We start from the raw sequence: 21,330 nt of genomic DNA on the forward strand, positions 1-21,330 counted from the left end.
GTCCACAGAGAAAATGACATTGTTTCAAGGTGTCAGTGTACATTTTGACAACAGTTCATTGATTGAAATGAACACTGTAAAAGTGCTGTACAGTTGTTGGTGGCAGTTGTGTAGAGTGGTGAGGATTTGATATGTACGTGTGTGTGTGTGTGTGTGTGTGTGTGTGTGTGTGTGTGTGTGTGTGTGTGTGTGTGTGTGTGTGTGTGTGTTCCACAGGCGGCCTGTATTCCTGTGCTGCTGAGTAACGGATGGGAGCTGCCCTTCTCAGAGGTCATTGACTGGAGTAAAGCCGCTATCATTGGAGATGAGAGATTATTGCTGCAGGTACACACACACACACACACACACACGCACACACACACACACACACACACACACACACACACACACACACACACACACACACACACATCACACCATCAGTGCACAATTATATGAGAAACAGTAATGAGAAAACACTACTATATAACTATCCATTTAAAATCCTCCATCCTTCCTCTTAAAAGCAGACTGAAACAGCTGACCTGCTTTGTCCCACATCTAAAGTGACCACTCACTGTACTGGGAGCTTTAATTAAATGTTGCACAAATTCTCAATCGGATCTATTAATCCGGATGTTTTAAATGTTATTTAGGGGTGATCGTATCACACTTTTCCCTAGAGCTTTTCATTAATCAAGCCAATTCACTATTTCCCCCAAATTGCAGAAGAAAAAATTTGCCTTTAGAGACAGCTGATATCTTCATATGTTTGCATGACACAATTGATGAGGTCTCTTCTAACTTTAAAAAATTTCTGATTTTAAGATTTGTCTGGTATAACATACAGAATAGTAATAAATTAAATTGTAGGCTTGCACACACACACACACACACACACACACACACACACACACACACACACACACACACACACACACACACACATAATCCATAATTTCTATAATTATATAACTTTATATGGTCACTACTAAGGCCAAAGCAAATTGTTACAATATTATTTCGAGAATATTTACTTTGCATCAGTGTATCTTTTCTATCTGCTATTAATGTTAGTTATTGAATTTTTCATTTATTCCTTATTCTGTTAAAATAATATGGCTGTCAATAAAATACAATAATTGTGTTTAATATAATCTTTTTTAGTTTTTAGTTGATAATCCCTCTCTTAACTCCAAACCTAACCTTAACCATTTCTTAAAAATACAATGAAGCAAACCGTAAAAGGCAGAGTCTATTTATTGTAATCAAAATAATTTATTAGAAATTTGGGCTAAAAAGTTGGGCTAACCACTAAAGCATCCTTGAATACACAAACACACAGTATTCTACATCTGAAAGCAGATCTTGCTCTGTCTCACTCTTCCAGGTTCCATCTATCACCAGGTCTGTGAGTTCTGACAGAATCCTGGCACTGCGGCAGCAGACACAGTTCCTGTGGGACGCCTACTTCTCCTCCGTCACAAAGATAGTCTTAACCACATTAGAGGTGAGTCCTCAGATACAGCAGAAAGAGATTTGCCTCGTCCAAATGAGTCATACTGTGGAAAATGTGTGAACGAGGGACTGCCAGCTGGTTGATGTAGTTTGTACAGTGGGTTTGTGGGATAGTTTGAAAAAATGAAAAAAAATGTTGTCATTCACTCCCCGTCATGTCATTCCAAACCTGAATGACTTTCACAAAAGATGATTCTGATGACAGATTTTTCATCATAACCTTTGACTGTTTCTTAAAGCTACAATATGTATTTTTTTTGTTCTGCGCTAAGGGTCGCTAACCTCTTAACAATAACAAAGGCGTAGGTTGATGACGCAGTGATAAGCGGAATGATGGGACTTGCTGTCATGTTGATGGATCTAATAATGTTTATGGATGAGTGAAAACATTCATGTTTTTTAACATGACTGTGATATTAAGCAGGGAGCGATTGCTAATAAGACACAGATATCAGCACCACACGCGAGTCCCGCGGATATTAGGAATAAGGACATTTCATTCTACTGAACTACCCTCAAGTGCTGAATTAATACTCACACAGGTCAGTTTATTTGACGAATCAAACTTGTGAGGTAATGCAGCACTGTTTCACTTGGTGTACACCATCACACTAAACTGCATCTGAGTGTGTTGAAAGTTATAATGTTATTCTATTTGTTAGTTTGTTTGCTATTTGAGACTAGCAGTAAGCTAGATCAACATTAGAATAATATACTGATCATATTCTAACATTTCATCATGTTGAGCTATATAAAATTGATTTGTTTTATGTACATTTGCCCACCAGTCTAATAAAGTACATGCAAGAGCGGCGTCCCTGTCAAGTCGTGACTCGTGAAGCTCTGTCAAGTCCAAGTTAGTCACGGATGTGGAGCTCTCGGCATCTCGAAAACGCCTCTCTGATATTGATCCTCATTTAGTTCTTCTTTTGTCCCAAAGTCTGGCCCATTCTCACCAAAAAAAAAAAAAATGCTGTAATGATAACAACAGTATATTAGCTTTCACAGCAATGGACTATTATGTTATGTTTATTTTAAGTGCACACTTCAGTTATGTTATGGGAACATAATAGCCACACATGCTTTAAAGTAGGACAGATTTTGATTGGCTGTCTTGTTTTATCATCATCAGCTGGAAGAGAATCACTCTGACAGTATCATTCCTTGTTGTTGTAGTTGTGTTGGGGACTCAACTATTCTCTTAGAGTTAGAACGATTTCGGAAACCTTATAGTTTGGATACCATATAGTTATAGTTCTACAGTGATTTTACATTTGAAACTCATTCCATGAAGCTCTCTACGTACTGTTCTTGAGCTAATCTGAAGGCCACACGAAGTTTGGAGGTCTGTAGCTATTGACTTCTGCTCACTGTGCTCCTCAGCATGCGCTGAGATTGTGATTTTACGTGGCCTACCACTTCGTGGCTGAGTTGCAGTTGTTCACAATTATTTCCACTTTGTTATAATACCGCTAACAGTTGACTGTGGAATATTTTGTAGTGAGGAAATTTCACGAATGGACTCACAAATGGCAACCTATCACGGTACCACGCTTGAATTCACTGAGCTCCTGAGAGCTACCGACTTATTCACAAATGTTTGTATAAGCGTCTGCATGCTTAGGTGCTTGATTTTATACAACTGTGGCCATGGAAGGGATTGGAACACCTGAATTCAATGAATTTGGAGGGGTTTTCCATATACTTTTGGCAATATAGTGTATTATATCTTGTATATCATACATAATATATATCATATCATTTATCATTTATCATATCATATATAATTTAAAATCCTTTATTTTTGGTTTTTCCTTTCCACAGCTGATTCTGTCATTGCTTCCAAAATGTAGTGACATCCAAAATGCAAAAGCCACTTGTGAAAATGCATCTATTTTGCTTTTGTTCTAATTTAAATGAATGAACAAATTACGAATGAAATTAGCAGTACATTAGTATCAGGTAGTTATTTGTTGTCCAAGTTCTCTCCATAAAGCGCTAGTTTGGTAATGTCAGTATTATACAAATGTATAGGCTACACTTGTGAAAAATTATTTTAAAAAGTGTAGGCTACTTATTTTGGATTATGCTTAAAGGGATAGTTCACCCAAAAATGAAAATTCCGTCATTAATTACTCACACTCATGTCGTTCCAAACCTGTAATACTTTTGTTCATCTTCGGAACACAAATGAAGATCTTTTCAATGAAATCTGAGAGATTTCTGTCCCTCCATTGACAGCTACGCAACTACCTCGTTAAGCCTCAGAAAGGTAGTAGAGGCATCATAAAGAAATCCATGTGACTCCAGTCATTTAACCTCAATTTTATGAAGCGACATGCTTTCTTTGAAAAGTGGTAGTTGTGTATATAAACTTTAAATGTAATATTGACATCATAACACTACAGTTAAAATTATAATCACATTCAGTTGCACTTAATTTTAAGGTGTCCTTGTTACTGTACAAATATACATTTATGTACCAAGTTATATTAATTACATATGTATGTATGTATGTAGGGTTAAGATTGGGATTAGGTTGTGATTATGGGTTAATTGCATGTAATTATTCATAATTTATAGTTATTACTACAGTAACTGTAACGTGTAACAAGGACATTGTAAAATAAAGTGTTACCTCATTCTTGGCATGTGCTTTAGTATGTTTGTCACATTAAAAATAAGTGTACTTCTTTAAAGCATGACAGAAGATTATTAAAACATAATGATTTAAAATACTTTGAGGTAAAGCTTTTAAGAGTTTTGTAACGTGCACTTTTAGAAGTGTGTTAAGAAACAGTCATGAAAGTGGACTTTTTTAAGTGGCCTTGTATTTCATTAAAATTATATTATTTTCAGGTATAGTTTTTTAACATATACTTTTAAGATTTGAAGTAATACAAGTGCACATTCAATGCAATTAAGCACACTTCTTTTTCACCAGGGTATGCATAGTAAAAGTTGTTGTTAAATTAAGTAATTGTATGTTTTTTCTTATATTTTATGATGAAATCTATGTAAAAGTTTGATACATGAGACTTTCTACTGTTTTCCACATAGCATCATAGTTCATATAGGTAATTTAGTTAATGCTGATCATGCTTTGCATACACTTTGTTTTGTCTCTGTCTCTCACTTTCACTCACTTAATTCTTGTTCTCTCTATCTCTCTCCCTCGCTGACATCTTCTGTTTTCTTCAAAAGCTTTCATCATGAGTTGCTGTCACACATAAGAAGATGATACCTGCCATGATCAAACGCACTTGGTCTTTTCCAGACCTCTCCAACACACATAAAAATGCAGACAGATTTACACAAACATTCCCTCCCTCACTCTCACGTCTCTGAGAACTTTCTCCCAGGGTACAGGCCTGCCTTGGTCAGCTAGATGGTAAGGCAAGTTTGTGCTTGGTTTCTCTTCATCTCAGGAAGGTGTTAGACAAGTCTTTTAATAACAGGCCTCACTGAGAACTGCCAGGCGTCACTGCCAGAAATATGACTGACTAAAAATGTGTTCAGAAAGCAGACATAGGAATATTTCTGTCAACTTCATCGACATGCCACAGTAATCAGAAACACAACTGTAATAATTATAATTGTATAAAGCAGTGGGACTTAACTGGTTTTGCTTTAGGACCCAGATTTTATACTGGTGAGTGATTACCCAAAATAGTATCAAATTGCTCTTTAAATTGTAATTTACAAAAATGTATTTAAAATAAATATTAAATTGTATCAATAATATTATGACATTACATGAAAATTGACAGCTTTGTTTTATAAATGTGTCATGCTTCCAGCTATAGGAGGACTATATGTGCCAGATTTAAATAAAACAAAGAAATACATTATTAATGTACTAATTTAACAATACAATTTTAAATAAATATCACTTTTCAAATTAAAAAATAAATAAACATATGTAAAACTGCATATTTAATTGATGTTTATAATGTAACAATAATCTTTTAAATTGCATTTAAAAAATCACTGACCAGTTGCTTTTAATAATCAATTTGTCAACTGGAATTTTGTTAAATGACAATATTAATTTGACAAGTAATTTATTAATTTATGTTTTTATTTATAAACTACTGCAATAAAACTTTAACCATGGCCCTGTTTATTATGCAGAAGTAGGTTATAATTTTTCATTTAATAATAATATTTAACATAATTTTTTAACTTGCTAAATCTATTTTTCGAACGCTGTCATGTTAAGATCACATGTAATACTTTGAAAAAACTAAATAATAACAATAATAGTGTTGGGGTAACACATTACAAGTAACGCTATAGTTATATAATCAGATTACTAGTTTAGTTCAAATAAGTAATGCAAGTTATTTTCTCATTTATTGACTGACAGCTCTCTTGTCCTCATGCTGGGAGAAATCATGAGTAAGTGCAGAGGTGTTGTTTGCGCTGTGTAAACATGATGCTTATTGTAGTTCTAGACTAAATGTGAGCATTATTCATCTCTTGCACAAAAACAGGTTCAGTATTTCTCTAAATGAATATAAACAGTGAAATGCAAACTCAGAATATTACGCAAACCTATTAAATATGTTAAATAATACAAATATACTTTATGTATTAAATCTCACTTTATTAATCAGTGTCTTTGCTTCTGACTTACGATGATCCAATTCAACCATAACAATAAGCAAAAATGGGTCCTATTCTTCTGCAATCTGGAATGGCAGCACAGCTAAAAGTTTTTTTTTAGCTGCGCCCTCTACTGTACATGCGTGAATTTACATTTCCTTCAGCCTAAGGATTATTCATGTATGTTTCCCCAACACTGATAATAATTAAACAATACTAATATAATAATAATAAATGTTCAAGTGTTAAAGGTATAAATGTAAAAGTACAAAGTACGATTCAATGTAAAAAGTATATTTCAAAAGTTTGGCATCACTATCTTAAAGAAATTGATACTTAAAATACATTAAAAAATTATTAAAACCAAATAGAAAACGTCTCGGTTATGTATGTAACCATGGTTCCCTTAAAAGGGAAAAAGACGCTGCATCGAAACACTGTGGGAATTCCTCTGCGTGATTGCGTTGTGAAGCATAGATGGGTGACGTCATCGACCAGGAAACTATAAAGCATACCCAGACCAAACAGTTAGCTTCTGATAGACTGAAGCAAGTCGATCACGGGCATGCAGGGAGTATGGCAGGGCGACTCAGCATCTTGTTCCCTTTTCAGGGAACCATGTAACCGAGATGCTCCCTTTCAAGGGAACCTGCACTACGTCGAAACGCTGTGGGAACGCTTTACCCACTCTGTTGTACGAGCAAGTGCCGGTCTGCTGCATCACAGACATCTTGGAGGGAAATTCCTGACAATAAAGCTTTAGAAGAGGCCATACTCCTTGTGGAGTGAGCTCATACAGCCAAAGGTGAAGGCTGGCCAGCTGACTCATAAGCAAGTGAGATAGCCTCGACCAATCACTTGCTTATCCTCTGCTTAGATGCTGGGAGCCCTTTCCTAGGTGACCCAAAACAGACAAACAGCTGTTCCGACTTTCTCCACAAGGCAGCTCTGTGGATGTAAGCATCTAGTGCCCTAACTGGGCAGAGCAGATGACTAGGTCAGACGTCCGAAAGGGAGGAGGACAGAAGGATTGCAGTACAATAGGTCTTAAAGTATTAGTAGGAACCTTGGGAATATAACTAGGCGCAAATGATTGAAATACCGAAAAGGCTTGTATGTCTCCAATTCTCTTGAGAGACGAAATAGCATGGAGAAAGATAGTTTTTAGAGTGAGAAAATTCTCAGGAACCTCTTCAATCTGCTCGAAGGGAGCCAAAGAAAGGCCTTCCAAAACAATGGCCAAATCCCTAACCGGTACTCTCGTGCGGACTGCAGGCCTATGCATCAAGGTGCCACGGAGGAAACAGGTTACTCGAGGGTGTCTCCCCAAAGACACACCACCCAAAGGAGCTAAGCAGCTAAGGCCACAACATACACCTACAGGAACTCCAGCACTGTACCAACAGGGCAATTAACTGTGTCCAGCTGGCAATTTCCACACCGTGAAGTGAATAATCTCCACTTCAGGGCGTAGAGTTTCCTCATGGGGGGGAGGTCAGGAGAGGAGGATGGTCTCAACAACCTTGGTTGAGAGACCTGTACTTATGAGCTGGGCCCCCTCAGTGGCCATGGCCACAGTTTCCACAACTCTGGACTGGGGTGAAGGATTGACCCCTGCACCTAAGAAAGAAGGTTCCTACTGGGCGGAATCTCCAGAGGAGAGCCGTCGAGGAGAGACACAAGGTCCAAGAACCCTTCTCGGGCCGGCCAAAACAGAGCTACTAATAGAAGACGGACCCGTCCCGGCAAACTCTCTCCAGAACTCCCGGGAGCAGAGCAATCGTGGGAAAGGTGTACAGATACAACCTCGTCCACGTCTGCATCATGACGTTCAGCCCAAGAGGAGCTGGATGAGTGAGGGAGAACCACAGTGGACAATGAGTCATCTCTAGAGATGCGAACAGATCTATTTGCGCTCGGTCGAACTTCTCCCACAGGAGCTCCACCACTTCGGAGTGGAGTCTCCATTCACCGGGCCTCGGCCCCTGCATTGACAGGATGTCTGCCCCCTGATTTAGATATCCGGGATGTATACCGCTGTAACGAATGGACTTAATCAAAATGCTCTAGACCTCATAAACCCTTCCCCCTCTCCCCTGTTGTCATCGGCCCCAAACCAGTTCTCTTCAAAGACCGTTATCACCTCTGCTCCCCTGAACAATCTTAGCAAGAAACTGTGTCTGCAACCCTCAAAGACAGCACAGGAGACCAGACGGCACTAGCCATTTGGTCAAAGACGATAGAGATAAACTTCCAATACACAAGGACATTGACTTCTTACCCACAAACTTTCCCAAATGTGTATAGTATTTCTCCTGTGTTTTATGCATGTCCCTATATTTTATTAGCCTAGTTAATATTCTTTAGTTATGTTAGAGTAACTTCAAATGTTGATATCCAAAGATGATGTATCACTGCTTTAATGTCTTCAAATCCCCTCTTTCTTGGTATCAAACGAATCCTCTTTTGATTTTATAATCAATGGTGTGCAACATGTTATGATAAATTGCATCATAATATTTTTACCATACTTTTGTGTAAAGACTGCACAAATTCTCCATGCCACCATGAACATGCAAATGACTTTCTCCCGGTCATCTTTGATTGGTCACCTCACCAAATGGGTGTGAACTGATAGGACCTTTAAGAGTGTCTGATTAGTTCAGATCTTTGCTCATTCTCTTTGAGACAACATTTTCCTGTCTCCTTCCGGCAACTTCATCTTCAAGTTCTCCTGGCAAAATCATCAAGAATCTCAAGAATCTCCTGCATCTGGACTTGGACTTTGGTTCAGCAACCGAAGTCAATGCAAGTACCTGTTCGCAGCCTTTAGATGCGTTTCTAAGTTATTATGCCCCTTTAAGTTTCTCATAGGTTGTGGTTAACTGATTGTAATCTTGCCATTCTATTTTCTTCTCTCTCTCTTTCTTCACTTTTCTTTACTTTCTTGATTCTGTATAGCCTGGTTAAAACCAGACCATTCTCAGTAGTAACTGAGTTATGGTCTGGCAAAGCTCCATAGACAAATCATTTCCAAAGGGGCGTCACCAACGGACGTCGCTCAAATGCCTCTGGGCGCAGTTGGATAGACCTAAAACCAATCAGAGCGATCGGCATCGTGTAAAGCCATATGCTGCATCCCAATTCGCCTAAGTTACACTACGCCATAAAAGTATGTACTCTTTTTGTGAAGAAAAGGTATTTACTTTTGAATGTGTAGCAAAAAAGTAGGCAAGCTTTGGGACATACTACTTCGTCATCTTTATCGGACGGATCTGTCGCGTCCATCCTGTCACTTAAACTGCCCTGTCAATCATTGTGTCACAGTTAAAATCCTCTATTAAATCTAATTTAATTTCCTACCGTTTCGGAGAGAAATGTAGTAGCACGTTCATCTGCCAGTGGGTCTTTCATGGAGACTGTCCTCATGTGTTTGCAATTTGAATATAATAATGCATTTAAAAGTTGAACGGACGTCGCTCAAATGCCTCTGGGCGCAATTGGATAGACCAAAAACCAATCAGAGCGATCATCATTGTGTAAAGCCCGCCTCAACATTTCTGATTGGTGCCGCGATTTCTAGGCCATGGAAATGGGCTTGAATGAGCTCTTTGCCAGACTACTTCTCGAGCAAATCTGAATTTGCCGGAAGTTGTCTGGGTTTTCCCAGGCTAGATTCTGTATACAATCTTTGCTTAGTTTAGTTGTGTGTGTAGCCTACCGTAGTTTTGTTTATTAAACTATTATATCCACGTTTTATTGTCTCTGTGTTTGCCACTCACACAAATATTGAAGTCACTTAAACATCTTGATCTAGCGATACCTATGCTTTTACCCTGCTAGTACTTTATTTACTTTAGTTGGAAAAGGTTATTCTTTCTTGGCCAGGAAGATAATTTCCTAGAATTAATAATTGATTATGCTTTCATTGGATGAACTGATTAAATAATTGTACAATTAGACTGAGTAGCAAGCGCAGTGCCCTGAAGCGGCGAACCAGCAGGTAGCCACTGACTTGTCTGCTCTAGAGCCCTCCTCGGAGTGAGCGAGCAACCTGATGCCGCTATGTTTCCGGACGGACGTTCGGATAAGCACTTGCTGGGAACCTAACCCCTGGAAAAAAAACGCAAGCCTCGACGAAGTGGTTGTTAGTCTAATTTGCTTTTCTGATAAAGCTCCGGTTTCTCGGCTGGCCAGTCAATGTTTAGTTTGGCTACGCTGCGAGTGACAACATTCACAAGCTCCTCAAATGCAGGAGTCTGAAGTGACGAGTCTTCAGTGTCTCTTCTCTCGATACAAACAATATCCAACTCCTCAGAACTGGATGATTGCTGTACCTTCACTCATGGCGGAAGTAACCGCAGAGCATGCTTACAGACCCTGATACGAAACACTGGACCTGGCAGGTGAAGGCAGAGAAAGGGTGAGGCCCGTCTCTAACCCCTCTGCCAGATCCATGTGCGAACCCCACAACCTGAGCCGCCACACTGCCTCGGCAGAAGCGGGACCCGAGCCTCGAGGTATGTGAGCAGAGGCGCCCTCCTTGAACGCAGCATTCTCAACGGTAGCAGCTCACAATGCTCATATTTCGGCCCATCAAGGGCTGACTAAGCTTGCTGCACTGCAAACAAACAAGCAACACACAGTACAGTACATGTGATTCCCCACCTGTGATATAACGTGGGCAGGGATGAACACACTTCCTGAACAGCTGTGCGCTCACCATTATTTCAATTTTTTTTTCACAGCGTCTTGTTTCCTTGTAAGGGAACAGATATTTTGAATTATAATAACATTTTGTAATATTACTGTTTTTGACTGTATTTTTGATGAAATAAATGCAGTCTTTTCAAAAAAACTAAGATCTTTCTGAGAGCTGTTGTTCATTCATATAATTTTGCAATGCTGTTAGCAAATGTATATTGGAACTACGATTTTGGGAATCACCTAATCGTTGAACTAGTTGGCTAACGACTTAACTTGCGACCATAGTTGTGCTGCAGTTAATCATTTATTAATTTAATAACTTAAAGCACTTAATAAACAATCTTCATTCATCCAGGCCAATAGGTGTCAGGATAGCATCGAAGATCATTGGGAAAAAGTAGAATTAGTACAAAAACATACTATGGGGACCATTTACACTTTGTTGTATAGACTGATAGTCAGTGCATCGTGAGGTCCACACCATACCATGTTGACAAACTATGAGTGTTTCAACACTCGTGCATGTGCGGTGTGTTTGTACGCAACAATAAATGCTGCCTAATTAACCACATAGATCAAATGCCCTCTCCATGGACTCGGGTTTACTGGCACTTCCTCAGGAACATATGCCACGTTGAGTTCATTTCCCTGCTCCACTGCACAAGAGCTGCAAGATGCTTCACTTGCTGCGTGGATCTGACAAAATCCCTACACTCCACGTACAGCACATTAAAACATCAGCATGTAAATGCACAAAGATACACAAACACACATGCTCCCTGACATGGGTTGTTCTGTAGTTGATCGTAATTGGCTCTGGAAAGACAGAACCAATCAAGCCCAGTGGGAGAAGGACTCAGGACACATTCTGTAGTAAAGGGTGTGTGTGTGTGTGTGTGTGTGTGTGTGTGTGTGTGTGTGTGTGTGTGTGTGTGTGTGTGTGTGTGTGTGTGTGCGTGTGCGTGCATGCATGTGTGTTACAGGTTATTTATGGCTTAAATGAGATGAGGGTGAGGCAGACTGTGATTAATTAGTCTTGTAATAAAATGAGATTAATGCTTTTAATTTGAGTAATTAGGCCTGTGTGCATACTGTTGAGAATGTTGTCTGGGCGTTGCCTCTGAAGACTGATAAGATAGTCGGCCATGTTGATTATTTTATTTTTGAGGCATAATCACACAAAGCTGGCTTCTACAACATCTGGTTTGAAGGGTTATATTTTTATGTTGATATATCTATCTTTTTTTGTAACACTTTATAATAATGTTGCATTTGTTTATGCATTTGGTATCAACTAATAATGAACAATACTGAGTTAATGTGCTCATAGGGATGGTCAGCCATACATTTTTTCATAATCATGACATTTTACAATAATATTACATTTGTTCAGTAATAGATAATGTACATCCAGTTGTTATCGCAAAATAAACCCCGACAGCGCAATTAGCACCCCAACGCGAGAAAAATATATAGCTCCTAACTAGCAGCTTTTAGCCTAGACGAATGAATAAATTCAAACAAGAAGGATATGTAAAGGATAATGTACAGTCTTATCACTTATTGCATAGCTTTTCACAACATAAATAATGAGGGGGACATAAAATATTGATTTGAGAAGAAACTGTATTAAAATCTTACCTTTTATTATTTTATAATCCATTATAGTGTACAAATCAACCTATAACGAAATGTGTTGATTAGGGAGGAAGGACGTGGGAACCGGCGAACATTCAACGTAACTTAAATCACCAAATAAACAAACAACAAATCGAAAGTAAAGCGGCAGCCCCTCATGGACGACTGCCGCATATAAACATAATACAACACAACATAAGATCCAGAGACCTGATGTATAAATGTTGCGTATGCACATAAAAGGCATTGAAATGTGCGAAAGCAATTTTCCGTGCATATATCCGTAAATATGTCCACACCGTACAGACACTCTACAAGTGTGTACACTCTTTTACTGGAGTGAGTGAAGAAATTAAGTAAACAGAATGATTTAAACTCTGTTTTACATCTGATATACACATTTAGATAAAATATGCCACTCTCATTAATAGAGTTAAGCACTGAAATTTCATGAAATCATTATCCAGAAGTTACAGTATTTTTATATTAATTTAAATAGAAATATTTGTAGTGGATGCACTGCTTTTGAAAACTTTTCCTGTGGAATGCTGTGTTTTAATGTTTTAACTACAGCAAGGATTGCTTGGCGTATGATAATTCCGCTTTAAATTGTGTTATAAATAGCAGAACTATTTTGCACGAATAATGATCAATGATGCGCACTTACCCTGTCTAAGCAGATGGCTTAGCAACATAGACAGTATAATGACAGACACTGAAGGACTCGCTCGGTGATCAAATGGTCCATTGGCCGGTTTCTCCAATGACAGTAGGCTGTAGAACCTCTGCTGCACACAGTTGGTGTCATGCACAGACAGACAGTAGCCTAATGATAACCATTTTTGGGGTCTTCCCAGTATTATGAAAAATACTATTGTATTTGAAGGATAGAATTTCAAGGAAACAATAAGATATGCACGTTTCATTTTTTAAAATGTTTTATCAGTGACACGCTTAGTCAGACAATTATTTACACTGCAAAAAAATAAGGGCCATCTGTTTCCATTAAAAATAAACCATCCTAAAATATATGTTTACCTTATAGGCAAAATTGCATACATTTAATTTGCTTAAAGCAATTAAAAATGGCCTACTATTTGGCCTGTGTAATAACTCAGAATAACTCTTTGAAAACTTTCTCTGAAATGTATTATATACAATATTGATTTATTTATTCTAAAACAAGGCAAGGATACTGAAAGAGTTTTAGTAATGTAATGTGATGGCACATAGTCCTTATCTAATATTTTCCTAATGTCTTGTGTTAAACATGGTATCACATGTATGGGAGTATGCATGGAAATTATATGCAGATGACATTATGCATAGTAAAACGAGGAAGTGTGAGCTCCATATATGGTTATTTCGGGGAGGAGACGGGGTAGAGACGCATGTACGCACAATCTTCTGCTGACTGGGTTTTATAAACGGAATTTTGCGCAGGTTCTGGTGTATGCATGGTTTTATAAATCTGAAAACTGTTGTGTGTATGGAAAATCTAGCTTTTGTGCGTATGCACACTTTTAGAATGAAATCTACCGAAGGTTTACATGAGGCCCTAGGTCTGGTCCTCTCTTCTCCTTCACTGTCGTCAGTCCTTCCGGAGTTCCTCCGTGGGACTCGAGACTGGTGTGGTGCACAGGTGACGCTCATTAGCACTCGTGCCACCAGCCTCGCTCCCTTCCCACGGCTCTCAGCCTTGCCCTGCTTGCCATACAACCATTCTAGTAACAAGACAAACACGTCAGCACTATATTACTGTAAGCCTAATATTAATAATAAAGTCCTCTGGTCTCATTAAATACAGTAAATACAGTCTGAGAAATTGAGGCACCAGCTGCGTTTGAATGAAACGAGTCTGTGGTGTGTTGGTGAACGGGATTTCACCAAGTGCAACATGTTCCTAGATCAACATCTTTGTTGATCCTGGAACAACATTCCAATCAACCAATCAGATTTGAGGGTTTAGAGTTTAAGTTTATAGTTTATGCCAAGTTTAGGCTTATAACCAGGGTTAGGTGCTTCCACATTCACCTAACAGTGTCATTCACCTATCATTTCCATCTGATTTTAGGGATAACTTATGGATAGGGTTAGGGTTAGGTTTAGGAGTAAGGAATGGTTAGCAATAGATTTTCGGACAGGAATGTTGATTCAGGAGCTTCAGGAACAGGTCTTTCTTGGCAAAATCACAGTGACCGCAGTGTGTTACACCAAATTCTACACCAAATATAATTTGGTATAACACTGGCCTCAAATAACTGGATAAGCGGTCATTATACATCGTTGCAATACATTGTGACTGACCAATCAGAATAAAATATTTGAGAGAGTCATGTAAAATAACATAATTTAGTGTATAAAGTATCATGAACTAACAATGAGCAATACAATGTTAATGTTAATTACATACTAAAACATTTTTTTTACAGTTAATAGTTTACAACAGTTTAATTTAAAATTAACATACTCTTAGACTACTTCTAAATGTAATAACTAATGAAATCATATAATTTTAATATTAAATAAAATAAATAATTGAAAAATACAAACTTCAAATTAAACACCTTAAAAAAAACTCCTTTGACTTTTTTCAATTGCTAAATAAAATTGATGATTTTTTTTTTGTGTGTGTGTGTGTGTAAATTCTACACACACACAAGTTTTTATTTAAGTAGACATAACATAATAGTATTTCTTAAAGACAAACATGTAGGAGCCCATTTTTCCTTTGACATGAAAAAAAGAAGGAAATATCAGAGAGGTATAGACTCGACATTGCAAGTGATCAGCAAATCTTGAAAATCCAAACTAATTCTAAAGCACCGATCCGACTGCTTATACATCGGTCACCATGATTTTGCAGAGTAAGACGTTCCTAAATTTTACATTTTGTTAATCCTGGAACAACAACCCTGTCTGAAAAAAAATTCCTAGACCTAACCCTACCCATAACTTATCCCTAAAATCATAGGGAAATAATAGGTGAATAACACTGAAGCACATAACCCTGGCTGTAAGCCTAAACTTGTCATAAACTGTAAACTTGTCCCTCAAATCTGATTGGTTGATTGGAATGTTGTTCCAGGATCAACAAAGATATTAATCCAGGAACATGCTGCACTCAGTGAAATCATGTTCACCTTATTACTTACTCACTCATTCGAGCAGCAACACTCTCCTGTTCTTGCTCATGGCATGGCACTTATGGCGATGAGGGATGAACCTCTGAAACACAGAAACTGATTGTGATTGGTTACAATGTTTAACCACAGCAAAAACAATTATGAAATATTGAGAACAGACAATCACAACATTTTTCATAATTTGTTAATCGCAGCTATAATGGTAATTGTAACTTGTAAATACTGATGTATATTAATGTTTTAATGTATATTAATAGTAATGTATGTGTTGTTTTTGCAGATTATCCATGACCGGATACGGACACACATGACCAGGAGCAGGATGATGTGGAATTCTTTACCTGGAGGACTCTACGCACTTCCTGAGTTCTCCAGCGACCTCACCCTCTTCCCCTTCTACTACTCGACACTCGGTGAGCGTGTGTGTGTGTGTGTGTGTGTGTGTGTGTGTGTGTGTGTGTGTGTGTGTGTGTGTGTGTGTGTGTGTGTGTGTGTGTGTGTGTCTGTGCATCTCCTCACCACCTCCAGCTCAATGCCGTAAAACTTTGTTGCAGTGAAAATGAAATCATAACTCAGATAGATGTTGGTTTCCCTCCAAGCAGTCTATCTGTGTGTGTATGTGCGTGCGTGCGTGCGTGCGTGCGTGCGTGTGTGTGTGTTTGTGTGTGTGTGTGTGTGTGTGTAATCTCATAGTGAATGGTGAACATATGTGTTCACCATATTCCTCCCTAAGCATGGCCTGTGTGTTTGCATGCTCATGTAGGGGTTTGTGATGGATTTGTCCCTGGGCTTCACATGTCAGCAGTAAATCTGTATTGCAGAAGTGATAGATGGTCTATACACTGCTGTCACAGGTGTTGTTAGTCTCACTTTCCATAATTTTGATGACAGGGCAGTTTAGACTCCCTGTCTGTGGCCATAACTTGAGAGAACTTCACTGTGCCGTGATATACAGTGTGATTCGCTCTGCCTGGGCAACACTATAAATCCGGCTACCTGCAATAGATGCTGTTTATTAGGTAATGAGATATCATCCAACATGGCCAGTGGATTGCACCGATGGTTTGATGTGTCCCTGTCTTCCTTGAAAATGTTTTTGATGTTGAGGCTTGCATACACAATGACACAATTCTTGATTCCTTTGTTCACAGCTCTGCGAATTATTATTATTATTATTATTATTATTATTATTATTATTATTATTATTATTATTATTATTATTATTTTATAATTTCCTGCCACATCAGGGTGGTTGTTCTGAAGCCAGTGAGTGGTCAATTAAAACATGAGCTTGGAAAGTCTGTAAATGTACTGTTCCCTCTCGAGGGAACTCGCGCTGCATCATGACGACACTTTCGGGAATGCCTTCAGCGTGACAGTGTCAGCTAGTCCAATTCTGATTGGCGCTGAAACGCCCCGTTACATGTGATGGCGTAACACGTAACGCTATTTGTTGTTTGTTTGTCCTCTAGGCCATACAAAACTTAGCTCTATTAGTGAATAAAATGATGAGTGAGCAGCAGCAGTTTAAGAAGTGTGTTCCTCCCTTCCCACGTTACATCACAGGTGGGAATACACACGACTTTTGTGTAAGCTGCCTGGGAGCAGAGCACGCACGATCAGCTCTCTAGGGGGTTGACTGAGCGCAATGTGAACGGCTTCCTTTGAGAACGCTTCACTCCCACCTGGCTTTGTTTGATGAAAAAGGCCAGGTTTGTGCTCCCCGCCGTTCATGCGGCTTCACTCGTGGAGATCGCAGATGGAGCTAGTGGAGGAGGTGTTTGAGATGGCTTCGGCCCTTTCTCAGCTATCAACTGCTAGCTCCGGTGCTCAGACTCGGGACACGGAAGCTCGCTCTGCGGCTTCTAGTTGGAGTGCTTGATGTTGGGTTTGTCCAGCTCTGAGGAGTTGGACGCACTCAGCATCAATGCGGCAGATTTGGGTGACATCAACATCCTAGCTGGTGGGTAAGGCGTATATGGTGGTAGATCAGGCGGGCACTTGCTTACATACAATGGGCATCTTGCAAGCATACCAGGCCGACCTGCTGAGGGACCTGGACGAGGGCCAAGGTGTGGAGCCCGACGGCATTAAAGAACTGCATCGGGCCACCGATTTATCTCTCTGTGGGGTTCTACAACTGGTACTACAGCTGGTACTCCAAAGGAGGACTCCCGGATTCTCAACTTTCTAGACGCCTGACTGCTATTAGCTCAGTCTCAGGTGATGGTGGCACAGGCACAGCTGTCTCCAGCACGTATCGAGTCGATTCTAGTGACCAGAATCAAGCAATGCCAGCTCATCACTGTAAAGCAGTTTTAGAGACTGTTAGGGCTCATGGCAGCTGCGTTCAATGTAATACCTTTTAGCTTGTTGTAAATGAGACCTTTGCAGTAGTGGCTCAGGACCAGGGGCAACCCATTTCAAATGATCAAGGTTACATGCAGATGTCTTTGTTCCATAATCGTGTGGAAGAAGCCTTGGTTCCTGTCTCTAGGCCCAGTGTTGGAAGCATCCTGTTATCGCAAGATAGTGTAGACAGATGCGTCCCACACAGAGTGAGGTGCGGTCATGGAAGGCCACTCAACTTAAAGGAACACGCCGACTTTTTGGGACTTATTCACCGTATCCCGTTCACCATTCACTATGAGATTACACACACGCACGCACGCACGCACACACACACACAGATAGACAGCTTGGAGTTAGATAAGTCCATACATACCCTTTTCATCTCCGTGCGCGCTGTAACTGACGCACCCACCGCTAGCCTAGCTTAGCACAAAGACTGGAGGTAAACGGCTCCAGCTAGCATACTGCTTAGAGCCCTGCTCGGGGCAAAAAATCCAGCCCTAACTGAGACCTGGCCCGTGGTGTTCAAGCCCTAATCCGGCCCCAGCCCAAAAACGTCTGCAATTTTTCAGCCCGAACCCGATCCGAGACCAACATCAATATCACTTTAAGCTCTCTCTGAAGCGTGCTCTCTGATGTGCGCTGTCTCTGCTAGACGCACACACATACACACACGCTACTAGGTAAAATTTTATTATAGGCCTCAAACATAACTAACCACTAACCACTGACAATTATGCCCACAAATATTAATACAGACTGTCCATTACAGAGAAGCATAAGCATGCAGTAGAGAATATTATATAGCCAAATGTGATCCAGCAGTAAATAAAGATTTACGGCCTACCTTTTTTGATGTTAAGTAACTTTACTGAAGAACAACATTTCAAAGAACTCTTCGCCAACTGGCTAACGTTAAATAAAAATAAAAAATATAATAAATTTAAAAAAATCTGTTGAACTGATAGGCTCATTCACTGTTTATTGTGAAGAAAAAGAATAGCATCCACTGTTGAAGGCTTCAGGCTCATTGTTTGTTGTGGTAATCAAATCAAAACTCTTTCAAAATGCAGCTTTTCCTGAAGCATTGGGAATTTTTAGTAACTTCCCACGCTCCAACTTCTCCCTGATGCTCTGCATGGTCAACTGTCACCTAATGCGTTACTCGCATAATCGCATATTGCGTTGCATATTTATAATATTATCAATATAACAATATTTCATACAGTATCCTGCGCTCTGCACATATATTATGGTCACGATGAAAGGAGAGAAGCTAAATGAGCCAGAGTCCGACCAAAGCCCGATCTGTAAAAAAAATAAATAAATGGCCCGACTGCTCCCAATAAGTCACAAAATAACTGTTGTTATTCAAATGTTGTGATTTGTATAGTCACAGCGTGTACAAATAACAAGGTCACATGAGACACAGACATCTTCTAACCGTATACATACTGGGAACTATATTCTCAGAAGACGAAGCACTGCTACTTGGGCGGAGTGATTTGCTCGCAGCACCTGAGAAGCCCCGTGGTGAGGAGCACGGAAAGACGTTCCTATTTCGTTCCCCAAAGTGTTGTCATACGACGCAGCACAAGTTCCCTCAAAAAGGGAATGTCTCAGGGAATTTCTCCATCAACAAGATGCTGCATCCCTTTGCCATAATTCCTGCATGACTGGGCCATTGCCCAAAGTGTCATCATACAACGCAGCGTCTCGGTACCTTCTCAGGGAACCATGGTTACATGCGTAACAACACATACATGGTTTCAACACTATTGTATTTAAAATTTATACAAAATTCTGTTAGTTAAACCGAAGAATTTTTTTGCCCAATTAAGTAGGACTTAAATACATCTTTATATGTAATTTCATAATTTTGAAATATGGTTAAAGTGTATTACTGAATGTACTGACAAACACTTATGGTAAACTAAAATATAATTTAATGTCAGGTATTTAAATCTATTTGTAATTACACATTCAAAAATGATTAAGGTTGTAATTTAGTATTATTTCAAATAGATACATTATGTAATATTGAATGACACTCTTTATCAAATAACACAGTTAAAAGTAAAAAATAAAAAAAATAAAAAAATAAGATATTTTCCTTTGAGATTTAATAATGAATGCATTAGTGGGTTAATAGTATAGTATAGTATAGTTAAAATATGTAAATTATTTGAATCTTTTGTCATTATTATTTAATTAAGCGAGGATCTTTAATAGCCGCGCTGAGAGAGGTCGTTTCATTTTTATCCGTGTGTGTGTGTGTGTGTGTGTGTGTGTGTGTGTGTGTGTGTGTGTGTGTGTGTGTGTGTGTGTGTGTGTGTGTGTGTGTGTGTGTGTGTGTGTGTGTGCGTGCGTGTGGGTGTGGATGCATCCACAGTCTGGTTGGACCATTAACAATAGATTCATATTATACGTTTTGAAAATCAAACCAAAAGTAGATGTGTGAATGTGCTTATTAGTAGTTCTCTATGTTTGTGTGCGGTTTATTTCTGTGTGGTCTTTTTGTTTGGCCTGTTTGTTCTTGTGTTTCAAACTGTGCGTGTGTTTACATGTTCTTGTTTTGTTCTGTTTTATAGAGTTTGAATCCCTGCAGAGAGGAAATGGGGATAATAGATGTTCTGTCTAAACGTAATTACTGTCACTGTGTGATATATTATGAACTTCTCCTTTGTTTATTGCTGAACCAGAAAAGCTTCAAAGCTTTGATCAATTCATTTTACTAGTTTGATCCTCTCTGGTTCTCTTTTGTTCTTTGTAGCAACCTTTATTGTGATGTAATAGAGACTTAATGTAGCTGTCGGGGTTTCTGGAGTCACAGTCGCAAACGTAGATAAATTAACCGAATCCCTGCTCTCTTTAAATGGCTGCCATAAAGCAAACTAATACAAACGCAGAGAGTTGTTACACACAGGAGACTGATGCTGTTTAAGACTGATTTCATGAAGGCTACTCTGCCTTTTGCAGTGTGTGAAAACTGCATTTTTATGTGGTTCATGAATTAAGCAAAGAAATTCATCAACAAATAAAGACTATCCAAAATGTACAGAAGTAATTTCTGCCATCCACGTTTGTATTTCTGCAGGTAAGAGTCCATCTCAGGAGTTTACAGCCGTCATTCAAGCGGTCACACCTCTACAGTCCCAACAGCAGCCCATATTCAAGCTGATCCATGCAGTCACCAAGTCCAAGTTCTGTGCGCAGGTGAGAACATGAGAGGAAACTATGAAACAAAATGACAACTCTATACCATTATTATATATGCTGCAAGTGTTTATCATGTTAAAGGTCATTCACACTGCCAGCAATTGTTTTGCTGGAGGTCGCTTTGTCACAGTATTGGTTAGAGGTCTTGCTTTAATGGCGGACT

At 39.1% G+C, this 21,330-nt stretch overlaps 1 protein-coding gene across 2 annotated transcripts in view; it reads left to right on the forward strand.

Annotated features, from left to right (window-relative positions):
- The window catches only part of LOC307168145 (exostosin-1), a 352,549-nt gene that overhangs the window by 294,074 nt on the left and 37,145 nt on the right, over positions 1-21,330 (forward strand). For both annotated transcript variants that reach the window (XM_079887788.1, XM_079887789.1), the window contains 4 exons: positions 217-324; positions 1,370-1,489; positions 15,877-16,009; positions 21,046-21,164. In XM_079887788.1, the coding sequence (XP_079743914.1) occupies positions 217-324; positions 1,370-1,489; positions 15,877-16,009; positions 21,046-21,164 (480 nt within the window). The remainder of the gene's footprint in view (positions 1-216; positions 325-1,369; positions 1,490-15,876; positions 16,010-21,045; positions 21,165-21,330) is intronic.

This window comes from Squalius cephalus (genome assembly GCF_949319135.1).
Source record: "Squalius cephalus genome assembly, chromosome: 12".
NCBI lineage: Eukaryota > Metazoa > Chordata > Actinopteri > Cypriniformes > Leuciscidae > Squalius > Squalius cephalus.